This window comes from Echinococcus granulosus (assembly GCF_000524195.1).
Source record: "Echinococcus granulosus chromosome Unknown EG_S00006, whole genome shotgun sequence".
NCBI classification, from domain to species: Eukaryota; Metazoa; Platyhelminthes; class Cestoda; order Cyclophyllidea; family Taeniidae; genus Echinococcus; species Echinococcus granulosus.
In genome coordinates this window covers 673,917-701,650 of record NW_020170386.1, presented here as the reverse complement: position 1 = coordinate 701,650, position 27,734 = coordinate 673,917, and the positions used below count along the sequence as shown (strand labels likewise).

The window sequence follows — 27,734 nt, the reverse complement described above, 5'->3', positions numbered from 1 at the left end:
ATAGCGGGTTTGTATCTGGTTTAATAAATCTTGCTGCCCTTGGTCGGGCATGGGGGTAGGGCTACCGTTAATTTTATGTTGTAGGGTGCTTGTTTTTATAGTGTTTTGATGGCAAGGTGGGCTACTTCAAGGCGGGAATTTCATGATCTCAAGCAAGAGGCATTTCTGTTGTCATTAGTCCTTCTTCGGATAAAAGTTACCTACTTGAGTTTGTCAGTAAAGTGAATTCCGATGAAGACTGTGGATGACAGATCTTTATTTCCGTCGCTTTTTTGCGGCGATTTAACAATGGCGGATACTCTGCTTTTACTGAATCATTTTCAGGAGTAAACTGCTCTTCTTGTTGGCGGATATAGCGTTTGCGTGTGTGAATCCGATTCGTATTTAACTGAAACAGCCCAGTTAGATCTGTGTTCTTTATATCCACTAAGTATGAATGCTAGTATTACTTCAAGTAGATTAATTAGACCTAATGCAGCGTCTTTCAATGCCAAAATTCTAAATCATAAGTACTGTGGCAGTGTGGACCGATCCGAATCGTGATGAAGTCGTAAAGCATTACATTGCTATGGCAGAAAATGTTTTACTGATGTACGGTAGAATTGAAAGGCTACCGATGCGACTCGAAGACCGTGCCTTCCAGCAGAAGTACAACTGCAAAACCGAAACTCAAAGTCACGAAAACTGACAAGGAGGCAGATGGACCTCCTCTCCGTTTCATTGTTGTTCCTCTCCTACCCACCGCCACAAAGTATAGTGGATGTGTAATACAATGGTGGTTTGTCCCTTGGTACTAGTGAGGCGCCACTTTTGTACTTGGAATTAGCCCCCTTGTACCTCGCTGGGTGGGCTGGCCTTTTGGGCCATGCCAATAGCCCAGACACCTCCTCTGCGTTGAATATATATTCTGTCCGAGTATTGTGTCTTCTTTCGTCTTCAGGGAGTCCCGGGACGCTGCAGCTGTATTCCCCCTGCTTGTCCATAGCTAACCAGTACTTTTTTGTCATAGAACTATGGATTTTTTATCCTAAGAGGACAATCTAAGAGTAACAGCGTAAATAGAAAAAGGGTTTAGAAATTGGTTATCTATGGGAATGCTGGGGAATACACTTCCTTTATCGCTCTGCTGCCATCAATTTAGCTCCCCAAGTGTCTCCTCAAACGAAGGAGTTATAGCACTACGGCACATAAAGTATTACTGACGTAAGCCCATACTTTCAGACGGGTGTAGTCTTGCAACCAACATACGGTCATAATGTACTACAATGATGGATTATCCCTCGGTTTTAGTGAGACGCCACTATTTGAACCTTGAATTAGCCTTCTTGTACCCCACTGGGTGGGCTGGCCTTCGGGCTATGCCAATAGCCCAAACATCTTCTCTGCGCTGAATATATATTCTGCCCGAGTATTGTGTCTTCCTTCGTCTTTAGGGAAGTCTCAGGACGCTACAGTAAAAATCTATGGGTGTTACACACGTACCTACACAAAGGAAAATTTTTAAAGCAAATTTTGTGAGAAGCTGTATCATGGAAGCTTGCAGGGTAACACTGGTTTAATATAGTTGCTCAAAAACGGTGGCTTTTAATCTTTTATCAAGTGCCTCTACAAATCTTTTATAATGTAGCATAAGATACCTTTTAACCCATACAAAATGTCAAAAACTTTTGCTTTATTTATTTTGTTCGCTCACATAGTGCCGTAGCTTCAATACTGTTTCCTGCATAAATCACGTACCTTTTTGTTTAAGCTGGTTGGTGTGCTTGATCTTACTACAAAATGAACACATTATCTCTCCTGAGTACTGGTTCTAAGTTTGTTTCCTCTTGCCTGAAAGAATGGTCTAGATTTGGGCGTGCAAACTTGTAAGTATTGTTAATGCCAAGTGCACTCAACGCTCTCTTCTGGTTTTTCTATCTGCCAATCGTTCTTCCGTCCACGTTAACTTCGCTCTTATATTCTACCACCAATTCCTTTTATCCCAGCTATGAGGTCATGTGCCTTATTTTGTTCTCGCAAACCCATTTGTTTGCACGTTCTGTGTCTTTTGATATTATCATTGTGATGCTTTTGTTGGTAATAACGATTTAATACCGTTGCACTTTTGCCTAAGGACTATTATTAATTTTGTTTGCAGCATTCAACAGTCAAAAGATGACGTGGACGTTTGCACTCAGAATCTATGTGATTTATTTATCAAGATTATTAGTGGTGAGGGGAGAGTAGACATTCTAAACAAGTTGATATCTGAATTAGCAAAGGTAAGTTCATTATTCGTTTTCCAATATGGTTTGACAGGTATTTAACGACGATGACTTTTCATCGAAATTGGCAGACATTTTGTGGCTTCTGGGTAAGTCATACTGATTCTCTTTATGACAAATTCGCTGATTTAGATGTTGCAATGACCGATGCAAATGATGCTCAAGCAAGAGATCGTTTCTTCCAAATCCTCTCTGTGTGCAAGGGTTCAACGGATTCTGCGCTTTTAATGGAACGACTTTCCGATGAAACACTTGAACAAATATCCTTGATTAGTTCACATATGCAAACTCGAACTCGTTATGTGCGCATAAAGACTAGACTCTTTTACAAACAGCAGAAGTTCAATCTTCTTCGGGAGGAGAGTGAAGGCTATGCTAAGCTGATTGTTGATTTAAGTAACACCCCCATGGGTTCGGCGGAAGTTTGTATTACTCATGTTCGGTCTCTCATCGGCTATTTTGATCTTGATCCCAACCGCGTGCTCGATATCATTTTGGATGTCTTTGAAATTCGTCGAGACGCATTTTCTCTCTTCATCGAATTGCTCACTTTGTATCAGCCCGATAAAGCTGACTTAACTCATATTTTGGGTCACAAATTTCACTTCTATCAGGTAGAACTTATCGTTTGCCTATTTTAATAATCGAACTTATAGGAAAGGGAAGGTACCACACCGGAGTCTCTACACCGTCTTGCTGCACTCCTCATTTCCTCCGGTTTGGTTGATGTTGATATTCTTTTTGCTCATGTATGCTTATGTTTCTCCATCCTTTAGCTGAATTGACATAGTTTCTTCCACCTTTTTTTTCACGGATTTAAAAATATTGTCTAGCGCTTTCTGTGGGGAGCAAATAAGTCTATTGGAGAAATAGTAAATCACACTTTTTGATTTAATGTTAATCACTGGAATTCTTCATCGCAAGGGATTGTATTTTATTATTTAGGATACCAGTGCGCTCATTTATGAACGCCTATGAGCAATATGAGCCTTATTATTTTGTTTGCTTGTTGAAGATTAAGTCTATACCCTTTTTTGCTTTACTATGCGTATTTCGTGCGATGTCTGGTCTTTTCAAATGCATTCCATTTTCGGCTGGCAGCACAGAGGCCACTTAACCTTATGTTTTTCTTTGCATATTTTGGTGTCGGTACGCTACTTTGGTATTTCACTTGCAGTTGCAGCCCCCAGACGCGACTATTCACTCAGGTCGTCTGAAGAGTATTCGTGATGCAAAATCTTGGAGACCGGTCATGCACCCGACTGGTTCCGCCATACACGGCAGTTTGGACAATTTTATAGCGACCGGTGGCCTAGCCCCGACAGTTAGTGGTACCGGCACTGGTGGTTCAGGAAGTCTGCTAGGCGATCCCAGTCGACCGCTTGGTAGTGGGAATGACACAGATCACTGGAATGGTCTCAATGGTGGAGGCAGCAGGCGAGGAGGTGGTGCTTTAGACACAAGCGACGACTCCGACGACAAGAAAGATGCCTGGTTACCTGAAAATGACGTGGAAATCGAAGATTCTGCAGAGTTTCAGGTAGTGCCTTGGAAGAACAACTTTTTGCCGAAGTTTTAGACCTGGAGTCAAGTAAAAATGTTTGCTCCTGAATGAGAAACACCCCTTTTTAAATTACAGAATGTGTGCTGAATGTGAGGTGTCATGTCGTTGAAGTCATTGCATTTGCTTCCTGTTATAGTTTGTTAACAATCAGAAATTAGACCTCTGCACAGCTTTGGCTAATTCTGGCGATTGGAAGGCCGCTCAAAAAGTCATCGATAGATTTCCTGGTCACTGGGTCGGTTCCTATGCTCCACTCAACAAGGCTATCTGCAATCTGGTTCATTTCCTGATAGATCAACTTTACGAAAGGTGATTTTTTTCCGAATCAAATAATCAGTCTGGAAACCGCCCTCCCTTCATCCACCTGTTAAATATTATTTTAGCAAATCGACTTTGCCTCCATCGATGCTGAAGAGACGGAAGAAACCAACACCACCAGAGTTGTTCTTGAACCAGGAAGATGCCAAAAGGTTAACCATACAACAAGCAACCACCTTTGGCAACCTGGGACGTTATATTTTACCGATTGTTGGCTACCTTGGTCCCTTCGTTTCCAGTGACGTAACGCTTATCGTTAAGCTTTGTCGTGTTTGTTCCGTCTATGTATCTGATTTGGTGAGTTAGTGCTTCACTTTTAAATTAATTTTACGTTTAACTATTGCAATCATTACATGATTCAAAATCTTTTCGTAGATGAGTAAAAAGGCTCAACCAGATGCAGTTTACCAGGCAATATTCAACATGCTGGACGAGGCGATTTTGCCCGCTTTAAATATGGTGTCTGCGAATTGTTGTCTTGCTGAGGAGATATGGAAGCTTATTCGTCATTTGCCTTATGAACACAGGCTGGTGTTTATTTCCTTAGCCGTATTTTTTTCATCCACCCAGCTTATATCCATGATTCTAAATTCTGGTTACACTTTTTCTACAGGGTAATCGCATGCTTAATATTTTTTGAGTCTAATCTAACTACCGCCGATTTTTCTGTTTAGATTAAGTCTTCCTATCGGTAATATTACTGGCGTACTTCTTAATACTCATTTTTAGATATCGGCTTTACGGTCAATGGAAGCACATGAGTAGCCAAGGTGAGCCGGCGCTTCTACGGAAACGCACCACTATTCTCATTCGAACAAAGGCACTAATGAAGTAAGCGCTTAACGTTATCCATTGCTAGATATCTTTACCCACTAACGAGGAATGAAAAACAGGAATAACTCAACCATAGGCTTCCATTTCCAGGAAAATCGGCTCATTCAGTCTCGATTTTTAAATCTTCAAGTCGTCGGTGCTATCTTGATTATCGCTGACACCATTAATCGATTGTCATCATTGTTATTACGCTTGGATGTAGTAAATAACTACTTTGTCATTCATAAGCAGTGTTGATTTGAGAGGATTTATCAATAAACGTATTTTTGTAGGCGCCTGAGCAAAGAGAATGTCAAGCAACTGGGGCGTCATCTTGGTAAACTATCTCATAGCAATCCCGGTCTGCTGTTCGATTTTGTAAGCTTATCCTGATAATCATTTACACGTACTTAATTAAGCATCCAATATCCGCACTTGATGTCTCTTTTAGATGCTACATAATATACAAATGTTTACTAATCTCATTACCCCGGTCGTTGATTCGTTGAAGTATGTGAGCAGTCTCGGTTATGATGTCCTTGCATGTAAGTTCGTCCATTCAAATAATCTCTTTCCAACGCTTTGGTAAATTTTTATCCGTGCAAATAATCTATTATCTTCCAAGTCTGTCTTATCGAAGCACTGGCGTCGGACAAAAATAAGACGGATTCATTGGAAATGGGAAGCAATTTGCATGGTCAGTTTTCTTTTGTCACTCATAAGATTTTTATAGCCCTTGCTACCTTTACCGGAGCGCTGTGTAAGAAATATCAATTTGACTTGGCGGGTATCCTCCAATACGTTTTGAATCAACTTAAAGCTGGGAGAAGGTGAGCTTAAGAACGGCAGTACTGCTTACTTGAAAGGCACCATTTGAAATGTTTGTGTGTTAGAAACTGTCGCAAAATTTTTACTCATCTCGCTTTACTGAGATAACGGGCTTTATTGCTCGGTCTTCTGTGCCTTCAAGTTTTTGAACTACGTATGCCTCATGTACAAAATAATTTCAAGTGGTTCTCGAGTTTTAAGTATGCCATGTGTGAACGACTATTTCAGTTAAGGAGTCTATCTGGTTGTGCATAACATAGGTGTGGTAATAATGTCCATGTCCGCGTCATAACACTGCCTATTTATTGGTGAATAAGCTTCACATTTTCGTTTTTACGTCCCCATTAGTGAGGATCTACTCATCCTACAGGAGATAATCCACCAGATGGCGGGTTTAGATCCATACGAAGAGATGACCAACGAGCAGCTAGAGGCGGCCTCGGGTGGGGAGATTCTTCTCCAGGAGGGAGGCTACTACGCCCAAATTCGAAACGCACGTCGCAACGCTAATCGCTTGAAGGAAGCTCTTATCGAGAATAAGGTCATTATGCCACTCGTCTTTCTAATGGCGCAACAGAGGGATGCCATTCTCTACCTAGATGATCCAGAACGACACGTGAAAACCGCTGGACGTCTCTACGATCAGGTACGCGCATTAGGTTTACATTTCGGTGCGAAATACGCCTACAGGGGTGAGCGACTAATGTGGTCTCGGTACTTTTAGTGTCAAGGAACGTTGGTTCAATTCATCACCTTCCTTAGTCTTCAACTCTCGCGAGAAGAGATGCAGGCACAATGTTTTTCTATTGATCAAATGATGAGCGAGTACTCTGTCCCTGCGGATACAGCCTTCTGCCTCTTCCGAAACCTCTTTCTCCAAAAAGTTGCAGTAAGTTTTCTTTCCGTCTTCGCAATTTTTTATGCTTCTGAATCTAACGTCTCTGTTTTTGTTGCATATCCTTTCAGCATTTGTTTGAAGCGTCAATTGAGAAGTCCGGTGACGACGACAAAAGTGTACCAGCAAATAATAAGGTGGGTCCGATAATCCTTTATGTACGATCATTTATTTTGACGATGCATTACTATGCAAAAGTTGAACAGATTCCAAAACTAGCTTGGAGGTCATAGGACTTTTTCGTGGGGAGAGGGGGGTTGGATGCAGCGAGTGGTGCCCTACGATTGGATTTTCTGCTTTAGGCTGCTTATGTGAAGGCAGCACGCACCGTCATAGTCGACGTGGCTCACTCTATTGAGCCACTTTACCCGCCACGAGTTTGGGAGGAACTGGGTACGGCGTTCTTTGCCACCTTTTGGTGTCTCGAGTCGGGCGATCTCGTTTTCCCCAGCGCCGCCTACCAGCGGCAACGCCACATCTTACGCAGCCAACTCGATGCGATCGAGCAGAACTCCGACTTGGTGAGCATTCCTTTCCACCTTTCATTCATTGCTCAATCGAGGCATTCTTGCTTTCCATTTCCCTCTTGCGTTCGATCAGAATTCAGATAAGAAGCGTCGTGAGAAGGAGCGCTGTCAGACGCTGATGAATCGTCTGTCGAAGGAGCAGGACGCGCGTAGGGTGCATGTTGACCGCATTCGCGCTTGGTTGCTGTCGGAACGAGACACCTGGTTCCAAACGATGTCGGCCACCAAGACAGACACAATAACTCAGTTTTTACAATTCTGTGTCTATCCACGTGTATTCTACACTGCCAGCGATGCTGTCTATGCTGCCCAGTTCATCCACGTGCTCCACCAGCTGAAAGCTGCGCAATTCTCCACCTTGATTTGTCTCGACAGGGTAGGCATCACACCTATTCCCAGTCCAGAATCTGTTCCAAATATTTACAACTTCATTAATGATCGTGCCTTTGTCCCAAAAAGGAGTAGATGGCTCATTGGTTCAGTTATAAATATATTCGGCAGATGAACGTCATCTCCTCAATTTGTGTCCAGATTTTCAACGATATAACGTTGCCAGTAAGCATATGCACGGAGAAGGAGGCGCATCGCTACGGTCGATTTCTCTGCAGGGTTTTCGAATTTGTTATGCGATGGCACTCCTCGGAGGAGATCTTCAATCAAGAATGTGGCCAGTATCCCGGCTTTGTAACTGTTTTTCGCAAAGTAAGTTCCGTCTTTATCGAGTCAGTCCGATTCGCCTGTGTTTTACGTAGGCGATTGCTTCTAATCTTATTTGTTTTTTCTTCGGTGGTGGTGATGGTTGTAGGGCACGAATGCAAACACAAAGGCGGACCAATTGCAATTCGAGAACTACCGGCATGTAGTGCACAAGTGGCACTACAGAGTGACCAAGGCGGCAGTTGCGTGTCTTGAGTCGGGTAACTACGCACAAATCCGCAATGCCCTCATTGTGCTCACGCGCATCTTGCCGCACTACCCGAAAATTGGCCAATTCGGCAGCGCCGTAGAACGGAGGGTCAACAAACTCAAGGAGGAGGAGAAGGATAGGCGACCGGATCTAAAGGCAAGCTTTTCTTACTTCCCCTCATGTACAAAAAAGTAGCCCCAGAACAAGAACCAAGCTTTAAATATGTTACAGTCGTTTTACGCTTTTATCATGATCGGGTCGTCTGTTTCAAAAGCTGTTGTGCTTGAATTTCCCGAAGCACTTGATTCTTCTCTAAAGTCGTCAAAAGTCTCCCTATGGTGGGAGAAGCTTTGCGATTAGTGTACAAAGGGACTAGGCGGCTGTGGGGATGAAAAGATTTTCATGAAGTTAGAACTGGGAGAGACTGAAGTGCGTGGATGGTTACGTATACATTTTAATATCTATTGTTTTATTAGATAGCTTCTTTTCAAGATGTCGTTGAAACGAATATCATTTTTCTACATTATGTTCATGTCATTTAGAACTAGAATACTAGGCTTACAAACTGTGTTTATCCATTGAAAAAACGTGCTGTTCAAGTCAGATTAAGAAAACGAAGTTGCTATGGTGGAGTAGATGTCATATCACTGCCACCATTAGTGTTCTGATTCTTGAATCTTCTATCTGTTTCGCAGGTGATGGCTTTTAGCTACGCGGGTGTGTTACGTCCATTGAAGGCCAATTGGGTCTCGGAAGAGGAGTTTCACGAGGTGGAGCAGAAGCCTCCTACGAAGACCCAGTTGTCCTCCCAACACATCCAGTCGTCAACCTTGTCGCAGGGCAGTAACCCTGCCTTAGCAATAACAGAGGCATCTGTCATCGCCCCACCTACTACGACAGCTGTGGTCAGCACAAGCACCGCCCCTACCAGCACTCGCGTCTCTCCTCCCGTCGACTCCACGCGCACCCACACTGTCTCGTCATCCGAAGGAGGTATTGGCATACCCCTTTCTTGAACTTTCTGCCCTCCTTTCGCTCACAGTGTTTTACCTATCCCTTGTTCATTCACCTTTAGTCGTGAAGCCAGTTGTTGCAACAACTAATAGCAAGTCTACCAGGAACCCGAGTGTCTCATCTCAAAAGCGTGTTGCATCCAACGCATCCTGGTAAGCACCCTATTTCTCCCTCTCCAACCTCCCTAGTTACTTTTCTAGTAGATCAAGCTTTCCCTCTCTCTATACTTTAGTGAGGGCGGAAACTCCAGCTCAATAGAACACGTTTCCGGTGATGATCTTTGTGGTATGTTGCTTTAAATACAATGGTAATTGCTACATGGAAATTGCCGTTTAAATTCGATCTACTCAAGCGATCAGTGAAACCTATACTTATCCGTGCTCTGAACCTAGTAATTGTCATGACCAGACTTCTACTTTTGGTTACTTGATTCCTCATTCATTGAAACTCGAGTTCACGCTTTTTTACCTGGACCACACACAAGCGTCCGCGTTTAGAAATTTATAACTACGATACTATTCAATGTTCCCAAAATTTCCTATTTTAGGCAGGCTACTTATACTATTTACCAATTGTTTCAATCGTTATTTGCCTTTAAAATCCTATTATATTCAAACCAGCTGTTCTAAACGCAGTACGCATTTCTTCACCATCGTGTCATGGTTTTGCTAAAATTATTTTTAGAGATGCTGGTACACTATCGCGATTACCACAACTACTACTACCTATTGCATTAATATTGTGAGCATTAAGAGTTTGAGTTTGGATGGTTACCGAATTATTCGGAATTAAATATTCCAGACACAAAACACCGCCGCAACCCATCTGAGAGGAGCTATGGCGTGTCTTCTTCAAAAGTGAGTATATTTTGTCATCATTATTCCCTCAAGAAATATTAACTCCTTTCCGCTCTACTAGGCTGTCGGAGTTCCAGATTCATCTTCTAACACCGTGGCCCATTTCGAGCTATCCTTAGTGTTTCCTTTAGGACTTGCACTGTGTTATATTGCATTTAGTACTTTGTTCTTTATTCGTTTGCACAGTTTTGTAACATTCGCGATTGCCGCGTATTGTTTATCTATCTGAACGATGTCTATCTGAACATTTATAAATTGAATTTACGCCACTAGCGCCCTCGCGTGTCAGATCCACAGCAGCAGCAACAACAAATGAAAGAAGATTCGCCAACTCTAGTCTCCTCAAAAGAGATACGTCGCCTTCAGCGGAAGCGAGCAGCCGCCGCAGTCCTCCTCGGTAACCCAGCAGGCAACGTCGCTCCCAGCGACGTTGATGGCCGCGGAAATAAGGACAGCGTCGCTTATTTGGATCTCGACGACACGCATACTAGCAGCGCTGCGCCATCGTCGAAAAAGTCCAGAAAGGGTAAAGCACTGCCCCTCTATTCTGCACCTCTCAAAGTTTACACTTGAGCCACTAGATTTTCGTCGAATAGGCGGACCCCCTCGCCTCCCGGTGTCGATGGAGAAGCAACGGATGGAGGAGGAAGGAGTAGACCACCGGCACCGGCGTTCCCCTGCATCAGGCAGCCACCGACGCCATAGATCCACTCGTCGGGCCTCTGGGGGTGGCTCACCCTCTACACCACCTACGGCTGCACAGCTGCGTCACACGCGGAAGTAAGCCGACTGTCGCCGTCACTGCTTCCCTTCCCCTCGTCATGTATATTACGCAAAATTTTTTTACCAAAAAATCGTTTTGGTGTCTATCCCGCTGTGTTACATTTCTATGGCATATCGTCAGGGTTAGGACACCCAGTTGTCTGCTCACCACCTCAGCTAAAGGGGTAATTAAGCGTGACAGTAACCAAATTTTCCCAAAGGGAAAATTCACTGTGGTTCAAGGCTAAATTCTACTAGTTCCACATTTCCGAATAAGATTAGCTGGACTAGCTTTAGCAAGTACAAACATCGGAATGGGTTACGTGCTATGGAGCAGTGGAAGATTACCTACACCAAAGCCCAGATTCTGTAAAAGTATTGGAGTAGACCTTAGGGACGCAGGTCAGTTGAAAAAGAACACAGTGACCCAATAAAGGTTATTAATGTTGCAAGATGTTCATTTGCTGTGATTCTTCTTCCAAAGCTGAATCCAAGCAGCAATCCTCTCAATGTTTTGCGTCAGATTTTCGGGCGTATCGCTTTTTAGCTCATGAACGATCTCGGCGTCGTAGGAATCACGAGCCTCGTCGAGAACGACCTAAATGGTGAAGGAATCACCATTATGGGAAATCAAAAAATGACACAAATGCGTGAGGAAGTTACCTGAACGATTTCACAATGAATTAAATCCTGGATTTTCTTCGAGTTGTACCCTCGAGACGCGAGTCTTGGATACAGAATTTGGTTGTCAGTACGGAGCACAAAGATCGCATCAAACCATCTTTCAGGGAAAAAATCGCAGGAATGGTAATCAAGAATCTACAAGTATAAAGCCAAACGGAAATAAACCTGTCCACCCTCTTGTATCTTTGGTTCGATTTCATCTATTACGCGGTCTTCATCCAGAACGTGGCATTCGTTTACCTCATCAAAGCCATCATAAAGTCCACCCTCCTTGGCAATATCGTTGACAGAGACGTAACTCAGGCCACTAACACGAGCCAGCTCAGTTGCCAGCGTGGTTTTACCACATCCAGGTGTCCCGGTTATTAATATATTGGGTAAAACTCTATCCATTAAAAAATTACGAGTTCCTTAAGTTGCTTTTCTATCAATTCAAGTGAAGAAAGACTTGTGCTTAGGTTCACAGCAAGTACGTTTAGAGTTTGGGTGTTTTCGAAGGACTTATTTATACCTTGATCCTCCCGTACACGCGTCAGATAAGTTAGTCTCTGAATGGATTGCGATGGCTTAGAATTGTTTGCTAGTTCACACACAAGCGAACGAACACCACCGATAATGTTTTTCAGATCGTTCTGTATCCGAGCCGACGGTACTCCAACCGACCGCACGCACAGCTTCATCAGCGGTATCCTAAAACAGCGCATATTTTCCAACAAATTATAACAATTTTTTCAGTGCATTTCTAAGACTTTTTGCTCAAGATTAGAAAGTACAGAAACTTGATTTTGACTTGCGCTCCTGTTATTATTTTAATTTAACAGTGATTTAAATGAATAGTGACACAATCCATTCTCAAGATTGTAAGGAGTATATGGATAGCATAACATATTGCACTTACCACAAGTCAAACACATTGGGTAGTTTTACATGTGCAAGATCGGATATCGGCACTAAATATCTTACAGACTGCTGGAAATGGAGACCGTGTGGCGTTCTATGCATACATTTATATGCATAGTGAAATGCGCTTGTATGTCGTCTATGGTGGTAAATAATACGTAGGCCAAAAGCTTTCAAATAAGTTTGCAAAACACAGGACGATTTCAACGCAGTTTTATCAAACCTGCTTTCATTTTTTCCGCATGTAATATAATTTTTATCCTTGCGCATTGAGTGCCTTATTCTAATAGCGACTGGACTGTTTTCTGATATTCGAGAAGAAAAGCAAAAGTAGTATTATGAAAAGCGAAAATATAACGTTTCCTATGGATCACTTTTGCAGTGGATTGGTTAGCTGGACTTATGCCTTGAGTGTGACTGCCAACAAGTTTCTTACGGCTACTCCGTGCGATCGAGGCCTAAAACCGAAGCTTGTGGTCTGTAGACGCTGCTCGTTGCGTCTCGAAAATCGTCATAATTAAACCACTTTCGTATGATGGGACAGAAAATCGGTACCCTGCAATACATTCAGCTGGAAATAACCGCTTTTGAGAGGAAATTGGCTTTTTTTTCGCATTCTTCAATGCTGTTCCATTTATTTTAAAATTAACAAGTACGCTTTGCTTTATGGTTTGGGTAGTATAGTGTAATACGATAGTGGTTTATCCCTCGGTTCTGGTGAGGCGCCACTTTTGTGCTTCGAATTAGCCCCCTTGTACCTCGCTGGCCTTTTGGGCCATGCCAATAGCCCAGACACCTTCTCCGTGCTGAATATATATTCTGTCCGAGTATTGTGTCTTCTTTCGTCTTCAGGGAGTCCCGGGACGCTACAATAGTAAGTTACATTGTTTGCAAGGCGCCTCAATGCTTCTTTGCAAAGTGGTTAATTTGATCAAGATCTTTTACTTAATGGTTAGTCATCTTTGATAATACCTGTGGATTTCTTCTCTCCACTACTAGATAATGGCAGATATTTGTCACCAAGGTCTGTGAATTACTGTCCTTGAGTCTGCGAAACAGCTTGTGGGGATGCAATTGATTAATTCACTCATTGTTATCACGCTGCCAATAACACCATTATGTTATCCATTTGATTATTCTTAAAGTGTTTAAGCGAACTATCACCTGTACTTTGACTTTGCAGATGGCACCCTTCCCCTCTGTCCAAATTCTTATCTATTTGTAATAATTAGCTATACTCATTGCGTAAATACAATCATAGGGCATATTTGGATTTAATAACCTAGAGGCTTTACCAATTGCACTCTCACCCGAAAATAAAATAAAAGCCCGGCCTTAAAGGCCAAGTCCCTCGGCACATAATATAAGAGTGAGGAAGTTTTCATTTTTGTGTATGACCAATCGATGCTTCATATTGGTTTCTTACCATTATCACTAATTCTCCAAGATTCATTGCATCGTTAACAGTTTAGGGTCACAAAACATGAAACCTGCCTCCATCTCCGAGATCGTTAGTGGCCTGTAAGGCTGAGTTTAATCAACTGCGAAAAATAAACAAACTGTAAGTGGAGCAATGCCTTCAAGAGGCGTACGAATGGTAAAAGAGGAGAATCATTCATCAACTTATGTCTGCACGTTCTGGCAGGTATCACATTTGGGAAAGGCATCATTGTTGGTTGCAAACTACAACGCTCTGCCATAAGATTTTAAATGAAGCAAAATGACATGATACAAAGTGAGGATAGTGACAGCAGACCATTGAAACTCATATCTTCACTTGCTCAACTTGACAGGCATTTAAATAATCCGACGAAGCATGAGATTGCAACAAAACAGATTGAGCGAAAAAGTTAGTCCCAAAAAATTCTAAGGGAGATTTCTGATCGAGTTGGAGAACGTGTGAAAAACATTAGTACAGATTAATAAACTATTTAAGGCGCCCTTGCCACTGCTTTCAAGCCCCGACTACTACACAAGTAACCACCAAAATGCCTTCAGACAACTTTCAGGGCAGCTTCCTTCGCAACTCACTAAATGCAGCAGTGCATTCAATTTCATGTAGGAGTGGAAAGACGTTGCTAAGTCGTCAATCTGCCAAAGGGACATGTGCAGAGACGCTGTGATTACTCCTAGGCGATGAAGACGTCCACTCCAACCCCAAAAATGATGATGCTAAATAGTGATGTTTTTCCCATTAAATAAAAAATCGCTCTTTTAATTCCAACGGCGGTGGCAACTAGTCTGCCTGACCTCAAAAGGATACTAATTTTTCATTACACCTCCCGTCCTGACGACCTACACCTTGCCCTAAAATCCGGCCGAGACAGGCAGCTGTGGTGATGGGACTCATATACCTGACGAAAGCGTTTAGGAGCCAAGATCAAACGACGAAGTCCCAGAGTTCCCGCTCTAGCCTCTTCGAGTCCATAACTCATTGTTTGAAATCGTGTCTTTATGTTCCCAGTAAGTAGGATCACTATGAAGGAGAGGATTTCCGCTTTACAAAATCTATACAACATCAACGGAGACATACCACTTCATGTAAGCGGATAAATTTAGTGATGAGCCTTTTGGGATAGCTTTTAATAAGGAACCAGAAAAAAACAACTCCTGCCAATCTCATTTATTCCTCTGTCGCAATCTGCATAACAGCTGAATGAATCAGCAGAAAGACAAACCGTAACGCATTTACACTTTGGTACTTATGTCTTCGATACAAATCCACGCTTTAACCGAAGCATTCAAGGGAACCTAGACACCCAGGGCAGTAGCAACAAATGTGGCACAAACCAGAAACACCGCTTATGAGGAGAGAAAATTTTATTATGAGAAAAATTTGCTATGAGGAGAGAAAAGTTTGAACATTTTACTTGGTCGCACTCCACACTCGAGGCAGGACAAACATGCTGGTGAGCATCATGAGCGGCGCCGCGGTGGGCAGGGTGTCGATCAGTCCAGCACTGCCGGCGACATCTATGTGGGTGTAGGGCAGCTGCTTCTCGCAGCCTAGTCCGTGCTGAAATCGATAGCAGAAATGAAAACAAGCAAATGATGCGTTTAGTAGTAACGAGTGAGGAAACAGTGGCCATTCTATCCAACAACACCAAACTCATTTACGCGTCCCAGTCATTAAACACACAACATCATATTTGTGCCCCCTCGGGAGTACCTAGTTTGAATGACGCAAAATTCCCTTCTGACTACCGCATGAAGGCTTTTGGTGTGATGCCATAACATTTGGAATAAGGATTTTATAAAGAATTCAAATAGTTACAACTTGAAGCTTGGAAATAAGAAGTGTTTCACTCATGTGCTTCATCAAAGTACTGAGCAGAGGTCGTACATCCAGAAGTGAAATCACACCCCATTTGCCATGACGCAGCGGCTACCAAAATATGATAGAACATTTAAAAACATCTTTCAGAATAAACCATTTTTTGCATATTTTAAAGCAATAAGAACAATTAATCATAAATCGGATAGGCTGTGTCTGTGCAACGAAACTTGGTGTTTATTCCTTGCGATGATATAACAACTGGGAGACCAAATCTACACCAGTCACCGGACTAATCTATGCAGAAATAACCTTACAATCTTTTCATTCGTGTCTCTCATCTGGATTTGAAATGTTAGCAGGCCCAATGACCCAATATATCCGGCCATACGCTTGTAGACGGACCCAAAAGACCCGAAGTATAAGTGAGGAGAATGACACTACCGTGGGTTGGAGGAATTTGCGATCTGAAGTACCAAAAGTCACCTAGACAACATGTTAGGTGGGGGAGGTTATCCCCGCCTTGTAAGGTTAGAAACGAGCTTCAGTGTCGTCTTGGCCTCTGACAAAATCATATCCTGCTTAGAAAAACCACATGGTGACTATTTGCCACCTCCAACACACATAGGTAACTATTTCATCTGATCCCATGCAAGCAGCTTCCGTTAACTCAACGAGGTCCTTTTTATCGTACCACAAATCCCTCATCTCGTTACAAAAGATTCGCGATTTTACGGCCACGTTGCATGCAGGTGAACATAATGAGCCCCTGTAACTTGCCGTTCCCTGATTCTTCTATGGTTTGATGATTTAGTAGAGATTATCAAAGTATCCAATTTTCAAGATTGTCAACTTTGTCAAAATGCAGGTTGGATTATAACTTTCCGATTGCTATCTGTAAGCCATTGGATTCCATTTCTGCAATTATTTTTAGACATCCTCGCTGCACACACAGCATGAGTGGAAATAATTTACTTCGGCTGCATATATAAAGATGGAATCGTCTCATTTCGTCTTTACATGCCGTGATTATCACGAGTAATATTGCATTACAGATGGTAAGTTTACTTCGTTCATTTGCATAAAGATGCAGCCCAAATATCAACAGCTCTTCCGACATAGAAAAACCTAGATTAAATAGCACATCCAAGAGCCTGGTTTTCCGCCTAACTTATGAGTGGCAGGCAGGTGTGTCTGTAGTGGAGAGCAAGGGGAGGAAAGAGGCGAGCTGACCTTCTCGAGTCCGCTGGCCAAGATCATGAAAGCTGCGGGAAACTGATGGCCACGAGGCGTTGCACTGCTGGGCAGGTTATTGCATTGCAGCAAATCCTCGTACTCTGTGTGACCCTTGCACATTTCAAAGTCCTCCATGCGCACAGTCGACACCTAGGCACACCAAACACTCATGCTAAGCAGTTGGTACTCACAATCCTTCATTAAAAGGGACATTCTCGTTTCACCTCAGCCATGTCAGATATACGTTCACCAGCCTTCTGAAGTTTGTGCGACATGTCCAACTTGCGTGCGGGTCCGTTGTCCATGACGGCCTAGACAACACCCATACATAAAGGTTAGAGGGTGTCCACTGTAAAAGAGAGCAACTGACAGAAATCGAGCTTGCCGTGTAGCATTTGTAGGCACGAATGACGTGGCCCGTGAGGGTGGCTACGGTGAAGAGGAAGGGATTCACTGCATGCAGAGCCTACAATTACAAACTTAGTTATTGGAAAGACGTTCAGTTTTGCTTGTCAAGAGAAATCAGGGGATGTTTATCTAGCTTTTCATCAGTAAAAGCATCTGAGTTGGACAGCTTGAAAAATTTGTTTAATTTTTCTAATGAAAGCCATATATAAACGAAATCCAACACAGGAGTTTAATTTCTGTTTTATTGTTAATCTCACAGAACATTCTACGCTAGAAAATTCGCATCATTTCTGTCAAATGACAAAACTATTCTCACAGCATATTATAGAATTTTCCAATTTAGTGCGCGATTAACCTCGTTAAGTCTGACCACTTTCCCCGACGAGACGAGATCAGCCCTGACCTTATTTCCAATGTCTAGATTGTCAATTTTAGTGAAGAGATTTTGGACAACGAAGGGCGGAAGGGAGGGGTGCTAAAGAGAGTGGAAGGCGAAAACAGACCTCTTCTTTGGCGAGACAGAGGAGGTCGGACATGACCATACGTCCCTCAGCGTCGGTATTGCCGATGCGGACGCGTTTGCCAGCACGCGAGGTGATGATCTCGTCAGCGACATAGGCATCTGGCCCGATGGCGTTGCGCACGAAAGCGAGGTGGGCGACCACGCGGAGGCCAGCGGGACGAAGAAGGGAGAGAGTGCGCAGAAAGCCCGCCACCGCTGCAGCACCACACTTGTCCCGGTGCATCCCCGCCATCACACCGCCAGCCTTGATGTCGTGGCCACCCGTATCAAAGGTAATGCCCTTGCCAACCAAAAAGAGACTCGTGTCCACCTTCTCACCGCCGCAGTACTCCAGATGAACCACCCGACCTCGGTACCGTTCCACGCCTTCCAGACCAGAGAAAGGCGCACCGATTTCAAAGCTTGTTCAGAAGGTTGACCAATGGTCTAACGACATTTACGTCACCAATCTCGATAATAATAAGGTCGGGTGGACCGAAGTGTGAGCGCACACTGTTCCGCGAGGGAATTGCATCCTTCATAGGTTTTCTTTTCTTTTTTTGATTGCGTGATTCAAAATTCACCAGATTTTTTAATACACAGGCGTGAAACAACACCAGACTCAAAAGGCATCTCGGTGCTCCACAATGCTTTGTAGTGCTGTGAAGTAACGTTTTTTGTTAAGTTTTCTACCTTAGTCGAGGGCATTGAGACCAAAGACTCGTTGTGGTGATAACACAGAACGTCTCAATAGAAAGATTTCGTTGTGAGATTGAAGGTCTCCTGTGAATTGTAAGAGGAGTAATGCAGTGCCAGAATGGAGGAGTCGCATTATTTTAATGGCGTTGTATCATTAAACGCAGTAAAATTCCAAGGTCCTCATCTTTCACTGAAATGAAAACATCATATGCAACCTGAAGAAAATAGTCCTAGGGAATGAAATGACAAACTGAGCACCAATGGGTGGCGGGTAGACATGACGTTTAAAAGTGATGAGGATCAGAGGCCTCTTCAACTGACTCTACCCAGGTCTGCCCCATTTCCGCACTAGCATAGCTAAGCGCTGAGGGGTGAGGCAAACCTGACCGAAATTGCCTCAAATGAGCTCGCACTCCAGAGAAGGCAGAGTGGCTGCGACGTCTCCCACCGCGAATCGATAGTGCTTGGAAGTAAACAAGGCCAACTAACTAACAAAGGCCACCGAGATCGATTGCTACGGGGTGGAAGTACAGCCTCGCAGCTAGGTAAGGGTCCAGCCACTTTACTACTTCCAATCGGGAATAAGTAGTGCCGGTGGGCACCATTAAAATCACAGTTTCCACGATGTCTAATAAAAATGAAACATTTTAGGGCGAACAAATTCCAGGTAGTCGGTGAAAAACGAGCCGAAATCAACAAGTTTTAAGTACCTCTTACCTAAGCTACTTGAAAATTCGCCGACTAGGCTCGAAATGCAGTGAGCGTCAAAAGGGTTCAAGCTGACTCACTAGACGTCGCCCTATCGACAGCAGCCATCAAAGGATAGACGTGAGGGTCGATATCGGTGACGCTGACGGTAACATCGGGACAGTTCTGGAATTCTTCTTGGAGGTAATCCACGATGCGCGGAGCCGCCATCCGCTCAGGATCGGAGCCACCAATGTCACGGGCCACCCGTCGGCCCTCCTCGATGGCTGAGGCGACCTTTAATAGGTCCTCTGAGGCCCCAAAGACACCCAGTTCCGTGTACTTAGTCTGTTTGTGAGGGAAAGCCTCACGAATCTCCAGGGGCTACATTCGCGCACAACAGAGATGGGATACTGTAATTCAGCTTGAAATAACAGACATAAAAGTTTAAACGAAGTGCCAACATCTTCCGCTGGTTATAATTCGGGAACATCAGTGGGAGAACCTTCATACTCTTATAAGTAATCTGCAATGAAGCACATTAATGCTCGTCTGACAGTGATCCAGACGCCTAATTGCTGCATATCAGTGTAAAATCGATTTCGGCCAATAGGGATAGCCTGATCAAGGCACAGAGTGCAGACTGGACGCAGCTATTTGTGGGAAGTGCAGAGAACGATGAGCTGAGTTTGGAGGTGTCACCTGATAGAGTGCGTGAAGTGCTCCAAGGACGGCATTTAACAGGGGAAATTCGCCCTCAGCCCAGAGAGCGTCTTTGGGTGCCGAAGCGATGGGACCCAGTACTAGGAGGGGCTGCTCACAACCGATCGCGACGGCTCTAGGCGAATAGAAAGTTACTTTCATGAGGTTAAACCAAAAAAGACTACGTTTTGGTTCGGATGCCCATTTCAACTGGTGGACGGTAATCATGAGCGTCAGAGGCGATGATGAATAGCAAAGTAACATGACTCACTTCTTCACACCTGCCACTGCCGCGTCGTAGATGTTTCTGCTATCATCGACGTCGCCGTTTAGTTTTCCCGTTGGTGAGAATATCTGGGAAAAGATGGAAAACACAAAAGCCATATCAGTGTGAGTTAAGTTTTCCCCGTCCACTTACCAGAAGTTGGCCTGCAAATTAAGCTTCATGCGGTATGTGCAAATGACAAGGTACTAACGCATTAAATTTTAACAAAGATAGGAACTCACTAAGCGGTGGCACGGATGAGCGGGAAAAGCCAAGATATCATAGGTTTCGGAGATTTTTGGGTTTACCTAAGGAGTGCATAATTAAAAGATACGGAGTTGCAAAAAGGCACAGCAAGAAGTATGGGAATAAGAAACTTACCCTCTCATAGGAGCAGAGGGCATCTTCGATTGAAACGAAGTCGCATCCAAGTCCCTTTATGGCGTCGTTAATAAAAATGACGACATCGAAACTCTCGTCCAAAACGTCGCAGACAACAACGAGCGACATGGTGGTAGAATAGAGACTTTCTGGCAAGGGAGAAGCTGATGGAATGAAAGCCACCAATTCAGGGCACGTATTGGCAGAAGCAATGCCGAGGTTCAGCCAATAAGCTAGGCCAATAGAAGAGCCAATCCGCATTCAAGGTATTGCGTGCGCTAGACATGCTAAATGATGGACTGAGGCGATGGGCTAGAATCGTGTGACAAAAGACGGAGAAGAAAATGTAGGGTGAGCAACAAACTGTGCGCTACTGAATGTTGTATAGTAGCAAAATCACAAATTATGCTTTTATAACTGAAGCCAGAGGTAAAATTCGATTTTCCCTATTTACACTGCATTGTCTCTAATATCTAGCTCCCCTTTTTCGATAACTTTGACACCTGATAATTATAAAACATTGGGGATGCCAGTAGAAAGGAACTTACTTGACTAGTGAGAATCCATTGGGAGTGCGTGCGCACTAGCTATGACTCACACACAGGTGGGATGGTGGAGGCACATGTAGTTTAGCATGCCCATTGGTGAGCCGGATGGATAGAGTCTCGCTTTCTCTACCACTTTTGCTTCTCTCTTGTAGGCGGGCCTCACCGGGATGCAACAACGGACTTACACATGCTTTTTACTTATCGACAAGCAAAAACACTTGAATCATATACACTCCACTAATTGCCGGCCAGATAGTTTATTTTACCCTAGCTAAGATGAATTAGAAAGTGTCCGTTAAGTCCTATCCTCTTTATTGTTTTCAAGGAGAGTTAGCTAAAATGTACAGTGAGAATGGCAACTGACCGGCATGCGAATCTAAGTTTGAAATGGCGAAAAATGCTGATGAGTGAATGCAGTGCAGGTGCATAAATCAGCCGCATTTCTAAAACTAGGGCTGGGTCATTGAAAATCACTATGGTCAGAGTCGGGTCTCCGATGTGGCAACAGTGGCTTTGGACCACAGGATGCTAGATCGCATAATAATAAGTGGGGTGATTAACCGATTAAGTCATATATCACCCCGACACAGCTCGTGGGTAGTGGTATATTTGTAAAAGAACGTTTTAAGTGATGCACTCTACTAGTCGGGAGTATTAGTGCAAGACAGTTAAATGGAGACGCTTCTAGGTGTTACTTTCTCGCGAGTATTGATGTGGTGGGTGGACCCGTCTAGTGAAGTGGCATTATTGTCATTCTGGAAGCACTTGCACCTCTCCCGTGTGGTAGACAACGTTCACGACTGTGATCTTATCTTAGTCAGGTGACTTCACCAAACTTCTTAAATCTCATGCATCACTCACCCTAATTGTTGGTCCTACATACCCAACCAAATGAGAGGTTGTTCTTTGTCTTGCCGAATAAAAGAAACTTCTCAAGTCTGGCTATCCTTGCTAACCGAGGCGGAACCAGAATGCTGGTGAAGTGACAAATTCATGATGTCTCACTCTATGCTAGTAGTAGTAGTTGTGGTAGTAGTAGCAGTGGCTCATCACACCTATTGGCTATACGTATGTTTCTGGACATTGTGCTTCGTATTCGCAGATCAACCACAAATGATGCTGCTGAAATAGATGGCATTGTAACTCGCCGGACCTGTGGGCTCACTCCCAGTTGAACCTCAGTTCAATGCATAATTCACAGTGTGATTTAAATCAAATGAATCACAGGTGAATTGTCCAACAAAAAAGTGTGATCCACCCTTTGTCATCCTCATTTCCCCTTGTACATTACTTCCTATTGCATACATGGCAATGGTTGTGATAATCGTGATGTAGAATGAATGATGGGTTGCAGAATCTCATATCGATAATAAAACCTGTTATCGTGTGCTCTGTTAGTCGGATGAAGGTAGACCATGAATGTTCTTTCCTAAACGCGCAACAAATGCTTTTGGTTTGGTTTAGCAGTAGCATTGAGGGAAAGTCAAAAATTGTGGAGTACGTTGTTGTGCTCTTGGAAAGACACTGAAACGGTTGTTGAATAGGCCAATTGCCGAAGCGTGAAACGCATGAATCATAGGGAAGTTGACATTCCAGTGCATATCTACATTGTTCATTTCAAAATCGGCCTTTTTGCTCCCTACTCTACAAAGAGGTGGAAGCAGCTGAATTCAGTACGAAGTTCCTTCCCACGGCAAGTAATAGAGCAGGAGTTCCCTCCTTTATTTATTGCTTTATTTAAAGATGTGTCTGGTTATCCAGCTACCCATAGAGGAGCAATCTGCTGTAGAGCGAACAACAAGTTATAATGAACCCACTTGACTCCTCTTGATATTTCAAGCATGCTTAAGATGCAGTCACCAAGGTTTGACATCACGATTTTGTTGTAAATATCTACTAACACCAATGAGTACGACTTCTATTTGGAGAGTCCAGCGTAATTACCATTGTCAATCTTCAACGTTTAAAGAAGTAGAACTTGAAATATCTCGCCGTAAATCAAAACCACTAATAGCAGAAATATTGAAAAAAGACATGAAAAACTGTCGTTCTTTGTTATGCAAGTCATTGAACTCGAAATTCAAATGCTACAAAGGGAGCGCTAACAGATTACGCAGTGGTGTGCATACTCCTCATCGCACGTGTCATTCAGCTGCTATGTGCACGAAAGACTCACCAGAGCAGGCACTCAGTCAGCTTGAATACATTTAATCACACTTGTTGTCAGTGCTTAATTTGAATGGCTTATACCCTTCAGTAAGGAATGATATTACTTTCACCACTACCCAAACAACTTTTGTCCCTCTATGACTGCGCACTTTTTGTGCGGAAAGCATCACAACTACTAAATAGTTGTGTTCTTGAAAGCATGCCATTTCATCATTTCATTACTAAATACATATTCCCAATGCTGACAAGCATAATAGGCTGTAAGTTTTAAGTAAAGATATAAACATCACTTTAAAGTCAATAAAATAGGACCACACTTCAGCATTAGACACATTTTCGTCTCTTTGATTTGCTGAGTATATTTGAGGAATTACCCACAGCAAAGGGCTCTAAGGAGATGAACCAGGGCGAGAATGGCATAAAAATTAGCAGTAGATCAAATAAATTTCGGATGACTAGCTGACAGAAATAGTTAGGTGCGAAGAGGAGTGGCCCTCTCCCGACTCTGCCACCAAAAACGCAATTATAACCAGTTAGGTAGGTCAGTGTGGCAACCATGTGGACTTGGTTGTTTACATTAAGCCGAGGTAAATAAATCCTTACTGTTGGAATACGTGCCCCTCCCTCACCCTCTACATCCTTTTCCTATGCCTCCACCTCTCCCATTCTCTACCGCCTCCTTCAGAGGCGAATGTCACCCTCTTCCTTGTCGTAACTGTCGCACGCGTGCACCTAGTAGTAGCGACTATGATTTATGCGAAAGGTTACTGTTTTAGGAGGAACAGTCGTTTTGTCCGGGGAACCTCATGACTCCCGGGACTGGCACGAAAGAGGTCTTTTTGGGTACTTTTTCCACAACAAGTAAAAACGCGCCCTGACCCTCCTATGCGCACCAGCAAATACCTCTACTACGGCTAAGATTTGGTATCGATGCCGCGACCACTGTGGAGACAGGAAAGACGTGTGAGGCCAAAACGTACCCACATATGAAGCTAAGACTATAGTTATTGTGTCGCACAATTAATAGTTACAATCGAATTCATGCATAGGTTGAAGGAGTGGGGTAAACTGAAGTGTGGCTTTCAAAAGTGAAAAGCAACACTAACTTTTATCAGCAAAAGAAATGGCAAACTGAGAGAGAGACATGACTTCTAGACATAACTTTGAAGAATCTCAGTGGAAGAGGAACTGAGATAGGGTGGGAGAGGAGGGAGGGGAATAATTGTAATAATTTTCCACGAACGTCTCTCATAATGATGCTTTTGCGTGATCGAGCTGCTTAGTTAAGCTGCAGCTCTGGACGGGCGTGAATAGATTGGCGCGTCCAAATTATTTTGCCTGTCTGTCAACACTCGTCTGTGAGAAGGGGGACCTGATGGACAGGCTATTGGTGGTGGAGTGGACCACACAGAACTCTTTGTAAAGGTAGCATGTTCCTCAAGAAGTGGACACCATTCAATGTTGCATGAAACAAACGACTTAAATCTGATGGTTCTACTCCGGTTTGAAATGCAAAGGCACATTTGTCGGTTTCATGAAGTCATGTAGAGTAATATTGGATGAAATGTTTAAGTCGTTCTGCCTTGTACATAGCACTTTGAGCACTGTCATTACCAGTGGAAAATGCAGCCACTTTAAATATATTAGTTTGGACAAGAGAAGACTAAGTGGTACCCACCTGCATGAGTACCGAAAGACAGCATGGAAAATGTGTCACTTCATCATCATGACGATATAGTGAGTAGAGGTGATACTGACAAGCGTACTCATAGAACTTTAAACGCTGATTAATAGCACGAAATGGGGCTTTCTTTTGTGCTAACTAATGGTGCTACCTTCCGGCTGCCTCGAGATCCAACTTGAAAATGTGTGCAGAGCCTTCGATTTTATTCCACAAGACTGCTTCTGTAGTCCACTAATTACGCTTTAATGTGATACATACATCTGCAGGAACTTTACTTCAAATATGTCACTTTAGGCCCAGGATATACAAATCAGGGGAAGTTTCAATCTTCCACACGTCGACATTTCAAAATGATTAATTTATGCATTGAAATGAATTTTAACTTTTCTATGTCACATAGTGTTTAAGTAAAATGGGCGTTGATTGTAAAAAAATTGTTACTTATCCTCACCGAGGTAAACTGAACTAAAAGCTTCCGGAATATTGCGTGTCACATTTTCGGTAAAGCCAATGTGTGTGTGCCCGTATGCGTAGATGGGTGGATGGATGGATGGATGGATGTAATGATAAATACGGGATAGATGTAGCGACGAATACGAACCGGATGGGCAGGGGGTGAACGGACGCATGGCTGGATAATTTGGATGAATGGATGGGTGGATAGGTAAATAAAATGCACCGTTTCATGGCCATTTGCCAGTCAGCTGCAACCGATTGACCACTTGGGCAGGTGAATGCACATGAAATACGACAGGAATCTGGATTAGAATACAAGTGTAGTACTTCCTTGTAATAAACACGGTTCCGAATCAACCTTCCGACAAGCTCACTGAATTGCACATATGAGAATTCAAAACCATGCTATTTATACATGGGAGATGTCAAAGGAACTTAAGCTTGCTAAGGAAGCGCCCCTCAAACGATTCATTCCAACCGGTTTTAAAGTTACCTGCCACTTAGAAATATTCGTCGGACTGCTCAACGTGAAGGCTTAACTAGGAGCTGTACATTCCCAACTGAAATGCTTTTCTATGGCAAAAAGCAAAGACAAACTGACCTTACAACTCGGTACGAGGATCATAAATGTGGCACCCTTGTTGTGTGACCAAAGAATTCTTTTTCGAACCTGCTTCTTCACTAGAAATTCCCAAAGCAAAGATAAGCCATTAGAAAGTGTTAGTTTTACGATTGACGTAGTATTGACCAGCTCTAATACTTAGTGACCATACCAAAGTTTACAACGGTCAAATGTACCTTCACAACAAAACCTTCGGTGAACACTGGCTTCATTCATTGATTGTACTACATTTGATTTTGAATTAATAGCAGAAGAGAATTTACACTTGGGCTTAACCTTAGTCACCTCTGCTGGATCCATTCACGAAGTGGTAGAAATAAAGCATTGAATCCTATCAGCAGCCTTACCAAACTGTTCAAATTCACCATGAATAAAATGAATATAATGTAATTATTTAATTGAATTTGTTTCACAAATTGACAATAGCAAATAAGTAATATGAGAGATGCTGAATATGTGTAACACTTATAGGTAAGATAAAATTACTTACAACCAATTCCTACTACTTCAGCATCTTATCTAAGGCTAAAAAATTATTTAGGTTGAGTCACCTGTTCAATGTGTTTGTTCTTCATTGCAAAATAACAACCTACTAGGTGAATAAGTAAATTCAGTCTGCTTAAACTACAGGAATGTAGAATGTCTCAGGACGCTCCATCAATAAAGTCAATGCTGATTCACGTTGACATCCCCACTTCACCGTTATTTGTGTTTACTTAAAACTAGTACTTTGCATGTCGGAAATTGCCATCAAGTCATGCCGTCGCCGGCGAAACATTGTAATCGAGACTAAGAGTAGGATTTCTTACGATTCGACCATTGCGGGGTGAAAAAGTTGGGACGGTGAAAGAAAGAAAAGATCAAAGTTAAGTGCGTGAAGGACATAAGCACGATGTGTCATTAGTAAGGATGGTACGCTTACTAATATTGTCACCTGAATGGATCCGTGTCTTTCGCCCAAAAAACAGCAATATTTTAAAACCACAAATGTCAGGTCGGATACCGTCGGGAAGGCTACCAAAAGGGTCTGAGAGTTCCAATTTTTTAACATGATTCGCTGAGGTTTGTGTAAAGGTGAGGTAAAAAATGTTTTTGAGATCCTTAGAATGGAATTGGCGATGTGCACCGGTAACCTAAAGACAACAGGCCCGTCTTCATTCTTGTCTGTCTCGAAAGGTGCCTTACATCATGTGCTTTAAATACCTGCATCAGTGAAAAACCATATTTTCTACCCTCTATGTGTTATATAAAATTGTACGATAAGTACTATTCCATTTTGGGGCTGTCATTGTCGGTGACTTTTCAGTTGTTTGTATGTATTAGCTTTTCACCTTTTGGAATCAAAACCATAATTTCTTATGGACCTCCAAGTATAAGTCAATCTTTGCTGAAGTACACGCAGCACTGAAAGAGGATTGGTGGTTAAGTTGATTAACATACCAAGAAAAAAGCGAATTTTGGCTCAAATGAAATTATCTTGTGTAACAATATGCATGAGATATTAGGAATTAGTATTCTGCTCGTGATCGTGGTCCGACTCTCGCTAATTGGTTTCTATTTTAGCTGTTCTAGTTTTACGGTTAATTTTCAGCTTAAGTACATAAAAATCATATTAGACTGACTATTTGGGAGATTTTCAGGCAGGACGGTAAAATGGATAAAGTTAAAACAGTCCAAAGTGAAGACGGCTTATACTTTCTCTAAATGCTTGCTAGATAGAGGGGGATGTTCACAATGCCATTCTCCCATTTAGAAATGGTGGCGGATA

At 42.9% G+C, this 27,734-nt stretch overlaps 3 protein-coding genes across 3 annotated transcripts; 1 reads left to right on the top strand and 2 right to left on the bottom strand. All coding sequences in view use genetic code 11, as the record gives it.

Moving 5' to 3' along the window:
* Nucleotides 1–1,779: 1,779 nt before the first annotated feature.
* EGR_01578 (THO complex subunit 2) lies at nt 1,780–10,771 on the top strand (the record flags this gene model as incomplete). The annotated part of the gene is made up of 26 exons (XM_024490827.1): nt 1,780–1,865; nt 2,138–2,261; nt 2,299–2,353; nt 2,397–2,878; nt 2,921–3,013; nt 3,442–3,804; nt 3,965–4,137; nt 4,212–4,443; nt 4,522–4,679; nt 4,876–4,977; nt 5,253–5,337; nt 5,411–5,504; nt 5,585–5,789; nt 6,136–6,433; nt 6,512–6,676; nt 6,754–6,819; nt 6,985–7,203; nt 7,283–7,585; nt 7,741–7,911; nt 8,015–8,307; nt 8,826–9,109; nt 9,192–9,282; nt 9,363–9,415; nt 9,932–9,987; nt 10,261–10,513; nt 10,584–10,771. The coding sequence occupies 26 exons, from the start codon at nt 1,780–1,782 to the stop codon at nt 10,769–10,771; spliced, it is 4,692 nt and encodes a 1,563-aa protein (XP_024354692.1).
* Nucleotides 10,772–11,206: 435 nt separating this feature from the next.
* EGR_01577 (Adenylate kinase isoenzyme 6) lies at nt 11,207–12,113 on the bottom strand (the record flags this gene model as incomplete). The annotated part of the gene is made up of 4 exons (XM_024490826.1): nt 11,207–11,347; nt 11,413–11,568; nt 11,599–11,816; nt 11,945–12,113. The coding sequence occupies 4 exons, from the start codon at nt 12,111–12,113 to the stop codon at nt 11,207–11,209; spliced, it is 684 nt and encodes a 227-aa protein (XP_024354691.1).
* Nucleotides 12,114–13,844: 1,731 nt separating this feature from the next.
* Nucleotides 13,845–20,748, bottom strand: EGR_01576 (Putative aminopeptidase W07G4.4; the record flags this gene model as incomplete). Its single annotated transcript, XM_024490825.1, has 12 exons — nt 13,845–13,874; nt 14,688–14,841; nt 15,204–15,349; nt 16,841–16,993; nt 17,068–17,154; nt 17,214–17,309; nt 17,755–18,140; nt 19,241–19,523; nt 19,842–19,977; nt 20,113–20,195; nt 20,349–20,414; nt 20,488–20,748. 12 exons carry the CDS (start codon nt 20,746–20,748, stop codon nt 13,845–13,847), a joined length of 1,881 nt encoding a protein of 626 aa, XP_024354690.1.
* Between the last annotated feature and the right edge of the window lie 6,986 nt (nt 20,749–27,734).